The sequence below is a fragment of the Medicago sativa genome, chromosome 5, assembly GCF_051527215.1.
Source record: "Medicago sativa cultivar Bolivia chromosome 5, Bolivia_mono, whole genome shotgun sequence".
Classification (NCBI taxonomy): Eukaryota; Viridiplantae; Streptophyta; class Magnoliopsida; order Fabales; family Fabaceae; genus Medicago; species Medicago sativa.
Window position 1 is genome coordinate 625,673 of NC_140753.1, and position 12,749 is coordinate 638,421.

The window sequence follows — 12,749 nt, forward strand, 5'->3', positions numbered from 1 at the left end:
AACCCAAACTCATACCCTCAGACCTTACCTTTGTTTGACGTCTTCATATGTTAAAATTAGGAAACGATTGCATAACATTGTAGCTTTTTGTGCATTAAATCACAAGTTTCACTAAAGTGGTGTTTATCTTAAAATGAACGGATTCAAAAGTCAACCGGTTTGATGTGAGTTTAGTGTAATGAAATATTGAGCTATTGGATAGTTTAAAAATTTAGTTTTAAGTGTGTGCAGAAATTTATTTACTATTGTTGATATAATTTTGTAATGTGAATACTGGATTAATAGCATGATTTTGTCTTGGTATCTGGTGAGAGAGGTAGCAAATTACACTGTGGGCAGGGATGGTTTTTAATTCAAACTGGTTCCTATGCTTTCATGATGGTGTGGTTTTTGACTGGTATGGGTGTGTTCTGGTGCATCTTTGGCTAAGGTCTTGAGTATAATTTTTCGTATTTTCTTTGGAATAAGTTTTATAAGAAGATTTAAAAACAATTTTTGTTGGCTATAAGTTATGGAGAAAATGGAAGAGAGGAAAAATTGAATGTAATTTCCATTTAATTTTATGATAATAAACAAAAGTTTTTGTTCGAAAAGATGCTTTTTTAAAAAAACAAAATTAAATAGGATTTTTTTTTTTTTTTATATTTTGGAAAAAAAGTGAGTTTATTTTGCTTACATTTTGAAATCGAAGGTGTGTGTCGTAAAAACACATACATTAAAGAATTTAAGTAGAAATACGACATTGAAAGTTGCAATTATCATACTTTTTAAAAAAAAATATAAATACACAAGTTTTTTGAGAAAAAATTACGATATATAATTTCATAGTGCAAATGAGCATTTTCCATTAGATAATTACAGTCTTAAGACATGATTTTCCATTAAAACAGAATCTAGCGTTGTTTCGAAATCGGAATCAGAGTGATCGATCTTGGTGTTAGGATGGGTTGGGGAAGAGGAATCTTGGAAGGTTCAGTTGTGTTAGGAAGTTTGTGTTCACTTGGTTGGGCAGGTGTTTGGTTTTTGAATCGTCGTCTCTACAAAGAATATGAAGAGAAACGCGTTCTTGTTCAAATCATTTTCAGTATTGTCTTTGCTTTCTCTTGCAATCTTCTTCAGCTTGTTATCTTCGAAATCATTCCCATCCTCTCTAAAGAGTATGTCATTTTTCAAACCTTATTAACCTAATTGATTGATTAATTGATTGATTTATTGATGATAATTAATTTGTTGTAATAGGGCAAGAGTTGTGAACTGGAAGATTGATCTATTCTGTTTGATACTGTTATTGGTGTTTCTTTTGCCTTATTATCATTGTTACTTGATGCTTAAAAGCAGTGGTTTGAGAACTGAAAGAGCTGCACTTGGTGCTGTTCTGTTCTTGTTTGCTTTTCTTTATGCTTTTTGGAGAATGGGTATTCACTTTCCAATGCCATCACCTGATAAAGGTTTCTTTACTATGCCTCAATTGGTCAGTAGAATTGGTGTCATTGGTGTTACTGTCATGGCTGTTCTATCTGGTTTTGGTGCTGTTAACTTGCCATACAGTTATTTATCACTCTTCATCAGAGAGATTGAGGAAACCGAGATCAAGGCCTTGGAAAGACAACTTATGCAGTCAATTGAGACTGGTATTTCAAACAAAAAGAAAATTATTCTCGCTCAAATGGAGATGGAGAACAAGCAAGGATCTGAAGAGGTTGCCTTTTTTTATCTTTTGCCACTCGGCATGTTTTTGGACTCTAATAACAATTAATTACTTATTATTTTATTTGCATAACAATTATATTGACATTTCCTTTGGTTTCACAATTTTAATATATTAATTATTGAGTGTTAACATCTATTGATTTATGCATTGATTTTGTAAAGCCATTTTCTTTATAGGTTTTATTTGCCTTTTACTTTGTGTTCCTGTTCTAGCTTCATCTGAACTTGTTTTTCGCAGAGGTTAACTGCCAGATCTTTTATCAAACGTATTGTTGGTACAGTTGTTCGATCCGTGCAAGAGGACCAGAAGGAGCAAGGTTAGTTTCCTTTTATTCTTGAAAAAGCCATTTGAAGCGCCTGCTTTAGAGATATAAATTTTGGTGAATATAGTATTAAAGAATTACATGATCAATAAAGTAAACAAAAACTGTGTACTGAGGACATGTAGATTGAAAAAACATTTGTGTCTTTTTTTTTTAAATTATTATACGATGATTTGCATTTATGTAGTGGTTTATGTGTTTAGTTGGAGAATAACGCTTGAGTTTTTCAAGGATAATCTTTCACCAACTATTATAACTTTGGGAAAGGTTTTTTGATAGTATTAACTAGAAATTGAGCAGGAAGGGAAGAAAGGGAAATTCTCGCAGAAACAAAAGGATTGCCTTATTGATGGGTGTAATGATAGTACAAATATTCAAAGGAACTGAACTTGATTAATGGGGAATTTAGTACAATGTTTAATGGATTGTTCAATAACAAGTAGTTGCAGAAAATTATAAAGGTACAGTAGCTATGAGATACATGAAAGAGAAAGAGAGAGATTAGAAGAGAAATGAGATCATCACATATTTCATGCCTTAATTCTTTGGCCTTCTCTTATTTATAAGAGTCCACATTCAAATTTCCTAGATTGCCCTTTTCAACTCTTTGACTCATTACAATGGGTCTCGGTCAATGGTTAAACATAGACTTAGAACACTAACTCTTCCAAGACTGAGTTATTTTCCAACTGTCTACTTATTCTGCCTATCTATAGTCACCTCCTAACCCGTTTACTAACTGACGAGCAAAAAACCAACTAACTAAAGGCATGTCTATCATTTCTGTAGCTTCTATATGAGGCTTGGTTAGTGTTCATGGGTTTCTTTGTTGTGATTGACCCTTCCCTAGACCCGCTACAGTATGAGCTCCAAAGCAACAAAAGGCTTTGAAGTTGGGGTGTGGGGAGCCTTTAGCAGTTACTTTCATGTGCCTAGGAGGTCACAAGTTTGAGTTATGGAATCGGCCTCTTGTAAATGCAAGACAAGGTTGCCTACGATAACTCATGGCCTACAGATATGTCCGACCCTTCTCTAGACCCCCACCATGACTGGATAGCACAAGTTTTCCTTTTTCTTTATTGGATATTCAGAGAGATTGGATTCCATTTCTCAATTTATATGTTTCCTTTTTATCAAAATGGGGCCGTCCCTTTCAATCATGCAAATAAGTATTACCATGTTTCAGTATGATTGGAATTTTTTGCTCAAATTGGGGGTTTACATGATACATGATTTGTTTTTACTACTGGTCATGAAGTGATTCATTTAATAATGGTACATCTGATTGTATATTCTTATTTTTCTTTAGTTATGTTATAAAATTATCAATTATCAAATACAAATTTTTAAATTTTTTTGGTTGAATGTGAAGATATCAAAGGCATGGAAGCAGAGGTACTGGCTTTAGAAGAGCTTTCAAAGCAATTGTTCTTGGAGATCTATGAGCTTCGACAAGCAAAGGTTTACTTTATCCGATATCATCACAAAAAACTGTGGCGTTGACCTTTAAAAAAACTGGAAAATAGTGTTACTGCTTTCTGAAGAATGCATGTTGTAATCAAAGATAAAATTGAGACTTATTTTGTATAAAAAAGCCAACTCCATCTTAATGTGATTGAACTTGGTTTCACTTCTCATATTTTCTACGTAAATCTGCTTACTATGAAAATGGTTTCAACTATGCAGGAAGCTGCTGCATATTCTCGAACTTGGAAAGGACATATGCAGAATCTACTAGGTTATGCTTGTTCCGTTTATTGTGTGTATAAAATGATCAAGGTATTGTGATATCAGACAGCAGCATAAATTGATATTTTATATGCTAGATTAAGGTTTCTGGGACAAACTAATGTTTGTAATGGTGGACTAGAGCTTTTCGTTAGGTATAAATGGCTCGGAAGCAAAGTATGGTAAATCCAACAATCTATTTGCCGACTGATGCTAAACTAAAAATTCACTTGTTTGATAGCAACATGTTTTCAATTTATTCTTCAAGATTTGAATATATTGCTAATTGTATTAGGATTCCAAGTTCCAACTCATAAATCTGAACCTGAATAAAGCTTATGATATGGGTTAATAAAATTTACCAAAATATCCATGTGGCTGAAAATATGAACAACATAAAGTAGCTGCAGCTTAGTACAGTTCCCTAACAAAAATTAGGACAAAGTACAGATTGCACCCAGAAGTTTGGTTCATTTTCATGTTTGATAAAATTGTTATTCTCTTTCTTTCATTTATAGATTTTCCTTAATTTGTGTGAAAAAAACCTAGTGTGACACTCATAATAGGACGGAGGAAGTATATTACCGTGTTGAAAGGTTCAGTTGAGGTTGACTATGTTGTGACACCTGTACGGTGATATTAGCAGCAATAGTATTTTAATGGAGTATTTCTCTAGTGATTTTTTTTAAAAATTTACTGTAGTCAATATGGCTAACTGATTAATCCTTTTTTGCAGTCATTGCAAAGTGTTGTTTTCAAACAGGTAAAAGATCATATCTTGTATTGTTATTAGTATTTTCCAAATATAATTACTTTTTTTCCATCTTTTAGTCTGAATCTCATATTGTCACTGTGCTTCTTTGCTGATAATGTGTTTCAATATAGGCTGGTTCAGTTGATCCCGTGACAAGGATGATAAGTATATTCCTACAGTTTTTTGATATTGGAATAAATGCAGCCTTATTATCTCAGGTTAGTGTCCAGTTGCATTGTAGAATAGATGATGGTCAATGTGTCCCTTAAACCTAATGCATTCTTATTTAAAGATCAAATTAGAATTCTCATATTTTGTAAAGAGTTGTAGACGTGTATATGAGCTGACGTTATTAAGTGGGTATTGTTCACTTCTAGTTACACTGCATGTGTCCTAAATTGATTAGGATAAATATATACACAGAGCTTAATTACTAAAAACAATTAAGTTTGTGCACTCCATTCACTATTTTATGTCTTTGAGAAGTCTCCTTAAATTTCTTTTTTGTTGCTTTGTATGAGGTTCAATTGTTTGCTTTGTACTTGTTTACTGAAGAATGTAAGGTTCATGTTTTTCCTTTGTTCACTTTTTGTTGATCCTCCCCACTAATCAGAGCCATTGTACTGAGATCTCTATTAAATGAAGTATAAACCCATTTGATATCTTGGAACTTATGTAATAGAGTTGTTTGAGAAGTAAAAACTCATGAATCAAGAATATTGTAGTGTATATGCCATTGAATGTAATTTCCTAAGAATTCTTTTTGTTTATATATTGTTTAGTCATGTGAAACTTTCTTATTTGGATTATTAAATGAATGTATTCTGTTATGATCATATGTGGTGCTTTCTAGCTCTCCCTAGTTACTTATCACATGTACTTGATGTTGTGATTATTATCATTATTTTTTACCTTAGGCAGTCAACTTCATTATTTTTCACACAAATAAACTAGCTCTCCCTAGTTTATATGTGGTGCTTTCAGCAACTAACTAAGAGACCATAGTCTTCTGTTACTCTCCTAGTTCTTCTCTCATACACCTTTTCCTTTGTTGACTAGAATTTGTATGGTATTACATGATTTGATGTTGTATTTACTTATAATTTTTCTGCATTTTTTACAGTATATTTCCTTGCTATTCATCGGAATGTTGGTTGTGATATCAGTGCGTGGATTCTTAACAAATTTAATGAAGGTATTTCTGCTGCTTTCAGTTGCTACTTTTTTTTATACACCTATTTTTTTCTATTTGATATTTCTTGGATAGTTGCTAAGGCATTTTCGATCTTTTTTGTGGAGTAAACCAGCGTAACCATTTACGAAATACATATTGGAAGTTTTAAGGCTGAATTTGCATACAACCTGGGATGATATACAAAAGAATAAAATATGATATAGGAGAGTAGACAATTTACATTCCTGGCATGGATAAAGGAATAATCTAATGAATAATATACCTCTTCTGGTACTAGACAATCTACCCAAGTCCCAAACAATATTGATATGCTCTTAGAACTGTTTTTTTAATTATTTAAAAGAAAATTATTGAATATAAGGAAACAAATAAATAAATAATACATGCTTATAATGTCAAAATGTCCACTTTGACAGAATGGCAGAACCTCTATTGTGAGATGCTACCCTTATCACCACTGAAATAATGGCCATCGAACATCAACTTTCCAGCTTAAATAAAACAAAAGAAAACCGTCAAGTTGAAAAATAACAAGGCAGTAACAAATACAATTTAACTTGACTTATTATGAAGCCTAAGTTCAAATTTTTGTTTTGGATTACAGTTCTTTTTTGCTGTTTCAAGAGTTGGAAGTGGATCATCCAGCAACGTTGTTCTGTTTTTGTCCGAGATAATGGGAACATATTTTGTATCTTCTATTCTTTTAATCAGGAAAAGCTTAGCAACCGAATACAGGTATAAGTGTGTTTTGGTTTACTGTTTCCAATCTCTCGAAGTGCCATCCACTCAACAGAAACTATTTATTCCTTTCTTGTTTACTGGCTTTGGAATGTGCGCAATTAGTTCACAAACATGGCCTACTAGTAATCTGTGCATTAGTAATATTTTAATTGATATGCATGGTAGAAACATGTCCAGCAATCCTGCTAAATCAGAAATACTGAATTTAGGTGTGCTTGATATTTACCTGTGGCCGGAGACAATATATGAATAATAGGGTAAGAGAGGTACTATTAAGCTGTTGATTAGTCAAGATTTGTTTTGACAGAATGGATAAAAAGCTGTCAACGAGAGAAAAGTGAAACATAAGGTTGTTGCCATTTTCATGGAGAATATGAATGAAAGAGAGTGAAGATAAAAAGAAACAAAAAGAATGAACAACACCAATAACGTTTAAGTAAACCTTTCAATCCTATTTATATCTATACATTCAGCTGACTACTTTTCATTGTTTAGAATTCAACTCAAGGTAGTAGCAAACCGAAGCAAGAGTCTGGTTGTTTGTTGCACTTGTGTTGATTGATTCAAATTTGGCACGTGTAGGAATAGTTATAGTTTGGATAAACATCCTAGGATGATCAGCATTTATCTTGATAATATCTGATCTGAATTCATTGACAGGATTATCATTACAGAGGTATTGGGCGGTGATATCCAATTTGACTTTTATCACCGGTGGTTTGATGCAATATTTGTGGCTAGTGCATTCCTTTCCCTACTTTTACTATCTGCGCATTATACATCTCGCCAAATTGATAAACATCCAATTGATTGTGAGTGTAACTTACTTGAATATGAGCTAATCCTTTTCTAGGCATTGTGAATTATTGATTTTGCTGCTAGATTAATGAATCACTTACTATATTTGTTGTTTATTTCAATGTAAAACAGGAAGCATATACTCCCTATATACATGTATAGTTTCTACTGCAACGAAAGGTATGGTTCAGGGCACTAAACATGATGGTTTAAACCTTCTAGATTGATGCATTTAAATTTATTTGATAACTGATGGAAATTATGTATTGTTTTCCTATGCCAGTGAATTGCTGACTAGAAATTCATACCGGAAGAGATCATCAATGAGAAGGTTGATATTGTTTGTAATAATATCAACATATGCACATACTGCCAAGTCTATTGGAATATCCATGTCTAGGACTGTTCAAAATAACTGCTGAACCGAACCAAACTGAAATCAACCGAACCTACTTTTAAAGTTCACAAACCCTTTAACAACGAGGACCAAATTTGCTGCCGGGAAATATTTGCAGGACCATTGTTTGACGAAACATTTTAGAGAAGGTAAAATGAAAAACAATATCAACAGGGACCAAAAATTCTTTAACCCTTTTGTAAATTGATATTATGCACAAATGAATTATTAATGTCTATTACTTTACAAGTGAGATACATCTGTATAATTTTTTTAACCTAGTTTTATTTACGGGTCTAAGTTGTGTTGTGTTGGCCATTCAAAAAAATTGTGCTGTGTCCTATATTTCTAAAATTGTGTATCCATGTATCCGTATTATATTGCATTGTATCTTCAGACTTCACAGGTTTACATAAAGCAAACATTATGTAAAATCCTTCACATTGACAATTATTTAAAGGATATGTCTTATATGTTAATTATTTAAATGTTTTTTTTTTGGGTGTGTTAACCCTTCGATTCTGAGAGACGATTATGAGAGGAAAGGTCATTGGTAATCCATAATTTGGTCGGGAGGTAAGGAAAACATTGTCAAGATAAATGGATTTCCAAGAGAGATAAATAAAGTTGCACATGCTGAGTGTCTTTACATATAAAAATCCCTCAATAAAATATATTTATTCAACATGGGGTTTAGTTTTTCTAAAAAAAAATACAACATTGAAAGCTCATCCCATTATGTCTCATTAGTCATCGCAGAAAATCAATGATTAACCATGAAAATTCATTCATTAAATACAAATAAGAATGTTTTATACATAAGATAAAAATAAAAAAAATAAAAAAATAGTTTTTAAGATGATGATTGTCAAGCTATCTAGGAAAAGAATTATTCATGGTGATATCATTGACTGAGGATCCCGTAGTATTACTATTGTTACGTTGATCTGAAATATTATCCCTTGGTATTTGATTCGTTCTATTACCCATGAAACCTCCAGGCTCTTGAGGCAATGGTAACTCCACTGAAACACTACTCAGATATGAAACAATTCTTTCCATTGTTGGTCTATCATCTGGATTTTGTTGCACACATAATAAACCAATTTGAATGCATCTAATGACTTCAATATAGGAATATGATTTTTCTATATTAGAATCCAATATTTCTAAAGATTTTTCATCCCTCCAATTTTTCCAAGCCTGCAACAGTTCTTTATCACATTAGACATCCAGTAGAGATGATGAAATATACATTAAATGTGGAAATCAACTAGTATATATTAAGATTAGCATACTCACATGACTTAAGAGGTCATCAAAATCCAGTGAATGAAGACTAAGGGCATTCCGCTTTGCACTAATTATCTCTATAATTATCACTCCAAAGCTAAACACATCTGATTTTTCTGAATAATGTCCATGCATTGCATATTCGGAAGACATATAACCACTGGAAAAAAAAGTCCATTTTAAATATATAAAGTGAAAATTGGGCAGATATAATCAAACTTATGATGTGGTGTAGAACATTTTGAATCATATCTATCAAAAAGTATTTGATAATACTATGGGACTCATTGAAAGGAAATTACAAACAAAAATTAAGTTCCGGTGTCATATAGTTCTTGGCATATGTTTTAAAAACTCTTATTTTCACGGCGAAAAAATCACAACAACTTAAAAACTACTTTACATAGCTTCAACTAAACGTGCGTCCGGCTAGTGGTAAGCTACCAATGTTCCAAAAACTCTATTAGTCTTATATGAGATTGCAGGATCCATTAAATGAAAGTTAAAAATTCAAATTAGATTCTACCATTGGATGTTTCCTTCAAAAAAAAAAAAAAACCATTGGATGTGCTTTTTAATTAGAGAGTAACAAGAAAAACTAAGGAATATAGCATACAAGTTTGTAAATACTTACTAAGTTCCGGCAATTCTCTTAGTATTTCCTTGATGTTCATCTATATCAATCATTTTTGCCATACCAAAGTCTGATATTTTTGGATTCATATTCTTATCTAACAATATATTGCTAGGTTTGAGATCACGATGTATGACTTTAAGTCTTGATTGATCATGTAAGTAATGAATCCCTCGTGCAATACCACCTATGATGTTATATCTTTCAGGCCAACTCAAGACTCTTTCCTTATGAGTGTCTACAATTTAGCATAGGACACTTAATTAGTGTACATATAAGCAATGGATAAACAAGTTGAATAATATAAACATGAATTTTAAGCTCCAATGAAAAGTGAATCACGATTGAAAGTATCTTACCAAATAAGAAGTAATCAAGACTTTTATTAGGTACATATTCATAAATAAGCATTTTTTCTTGTTCTTCCGAGCAAAATCCATACAAGGTTACCAAGTTCCTATGTTGGAGTTTGGCTATTAGTACAATCTCATTTTTAAATTCTATTGTGCCTTGTCCTGAAGTTTTTGAAAGTTTTTTTACGGCTATTTGTCGGCTATCTAACAAAACCCCCTGAAAATAAAAATACCAATTGATTATAATCATTATATATCAAGAAAAATGTAACTTTTTTTAATCACATTTGGACACTGTTAATTACCTTGTAAACTTCTCCAAATCCTCCACTTCCTATCTTATTCGCCAATGAGAACTGATTAGTTGCTGCTTCTAGTGTAGCCAAATTGAATTGCAATGACTCCAATGTTGGAAATTCATCACCAACTGAACCAATATTATTCAAAGTAATTATGTGAGACATAAAATAAGGGTAAAGTGAAATTGGACATTATTTTATTTATTTCAATCTAATCATATATATATATATATATATATATATATATATATATATATATATATATATATGATTAGAAATATATATATATATATATATATATATATATATATATCTCACATACAATTTTCCATTGTACTTGGCATTAGTATCTTCTTCTTCTTTGACCTTCTCTTGAAATAGTAGCAACCTAAAAATAAGATAATTAGGAAAAAAATGGGCACGACAACCACGACCGCAATTGTGCCAGGTCCAAGTTTCATTCCCCCTGCATAACCAAGTGGAAATTGTGGATAATTTTGGTCAAGTACATTAATTAATTAAACTATGGTCAACAACGAAGAATCAAACCAACAAATAGTACTACATTAAAATTAAGGATTAAGAACTCATCATGGAATATTTTTGTTGGTTTTGCCAACGAATTGTAAAGTATCATCTGAAACACACAATTGTGAGGTTTCAGGTTTAAATATAAGTGAAGATGTTCAATCTAACAAAATCTTTAGTTGAGCTAGGCTCACAAATTGTATTTCTACTATCGAAAAAATAGGAAATGAAAATGAAAAGAAAAATTATTCCAATTCTCTCAAAAAATAAAAGTGTATCTTCATAAAAATTTTAACGTTTAAGAGGCACGGCATTTTATGCCTCCCCTCTCAGATTGACTCGATTCTTTTTACACGAGTCACGATCTTTGATATTTGTTGGTCAATAAATCAAATATCGAATTTCCAAAAAAATGGTTTTTAGTGTTCGACTAGACGCAAAGGTGCTCGACCTAGAATATTTATACTTGAATCACTCTCCTATTCCATGAAAATTATAGAAGGAGGAGGACCAAAAGATGGAGAGAGTAATAGGTCATTTATCCCACCTAAACACAATACTAGACCTTGAGCACGACACACCGCGACTTAGGTCTCGATGTTCTGCTCTAGAATAATATAAGACAAATGATGCATTTTAGTTACTTGAATGATGGGAAAAAAAAAATTAAGTTCATTATAAATTTTTATCTAATGCATGTTTAGTATCAGAATAAGTATGTCAGCGATTTCAACAAGTCAGCGTAATATCAAACATGTATCTATGACAAAGTTTGTTCAGAGCTAGAACAAATAATGTTTACTCAAGAAATAGTTTATTACCCGAAGATGGTGGCGAAGATGAAGTGAAAAAAGGATAGATTTGATATCTAACATTACAAGAAGGAAGCAAAGCTCTTGCACCCTGTTTTCCATAAGGAAGAGTTCCAATAGCATTTTTCAAACATGTCCCACACTCACTGTTCGTCAAGTCATTCGTGCATTGCATCAATCCATACACCGTCATGGACTCCGTCACCACTACTTCACCGGCGGCGAACTTCTTCGACTCGGAACTCCTAGAGGCTTCTGTTGCCAAATCATTCAACAATCCATGCATTGATTGGTTGAAGGTTCCTAAGACAACGCTGGAGACAATATTTCCATCGTCAAGGTTGACTCTAGGGTCAATCTTGTCGACGGCAAAGTACCTATTTGTGTAACGAACGAAGCACTCATCATACCAGATGAGTGCTTCGGTTTGGTTTGGACAATGTTGTCTTATCTCTTTGACTGCAGTTGTGAGACACTGGTTGCATACAGTGGTGGTGACATCGCCACGACATAGGAAGAGTCCTCCGACGGCATTGACGCTGTTGAAACCGGTGATACTGAGAAAGTAACCGTTGGATTGAGAGATATTATTGGAGAAATAGTAGAAGAGGATGTCAAGGTTTGTTTGGAAAGTAGAGTTGGGTGCATAAGTGGTTGTGTTCGTGCAGTGAGTGGCTGTGTATGTTGGTGTTCCTTCAACTGCCTTTGTTGTTAACATGATAACAAATACACAAATGGAGGAAAGGAGTTGTGCAAGGGTAGCCATTTTTTGAATTTGAGTTTTTGCGTTGTGGTTGCATGGATGGAGGAAGAAGGCAATAGAAATAAAAAAATAAAATCAATAATAGAAAAAGTCAATGGCGTCCTAAAACCAAATATTGTGTGAAACTAACGAAACCAAAGCAAAACATTGTCAAAGTCAAATAAGGCGAGGACGAGGATAAACGAAAGAATCATGGACTCACTATTCAACGCATGACCATGGAAATTTATGCAGCCTCTCTCCCTCTTGATCTAAGTTCATTCGACTAATTATAAATTCATTTGACTAATTTAACACCTAAATTTAATGTGTCGGTTTGTTTTTGAATTTTACAAAATTATTTTTTACTATTTGTATGTTCATTTAATTTGATTTTTTTATAAGATCAGTTAGTACTCCCTCGTCCGTCTTTATATATAAA

The 12,749-nt window shown here is 32.6% G+C and overlaps 2 protein-coding genes across 2 annotated transcripts; one reads left to right on the forward strand and one right to left on the reverse strand.

Annotated features, from left to right (window-relative positions):
• Positions 1-846: 846 nt before the first annotated feature.
• LOC146918861 (GPCR-type G protein 2) lies at positions 847-8,448 on the forward strand. The gene is made up of 12 exons (XM_085712105.1): positions 847-1,157; positions 1,240-1,699; positions 1,949-2,027; positions 3,406-3,494; positions 3,720-3,812; positions 4,498-4,524; positions 4,647-4,733; positions 5,639-5,710; positions 6,315-6,445; positions 7,112-7,263; positions 7,382-7,429; positions 7,533-8,448. Coding segments are annotated over exons 1-11 (1,407 nt in total). The 5' UTR covers positions 847-942; the 3' UTR covers positions 7,384-7,429; positions 7,533-8,448.
• LOC146918862 (cysteine-rich receptor-like protein kinase 25) lies at positions 8,421-12,442 on the reverse strand. Its single transcript, XM_085712101.1, has 7 exons — positions 11,575-12,442; positions 10,548-10,691; positions 10,232-10,353; positions 9,933-10,143; positions 9,574-9,811; positions 8,949-9,099; positions 8,421-8,849 (listed from the first exon to the last, which is right to left on the reverse strand). Exons 1-7 carry the CDS (start codon positions 12,329-12,331, stop codon positions 8,520-8,522), a joined length of 1,953 nt encoding a protein of 650 aa, XP_085568227.1. The 5' UTR covers positions 12,332-12,442; the 3' UTR covers positions 8,421-8,519.
• Positions 12,443-12,749: the final 307 nt, after the last annotated feature.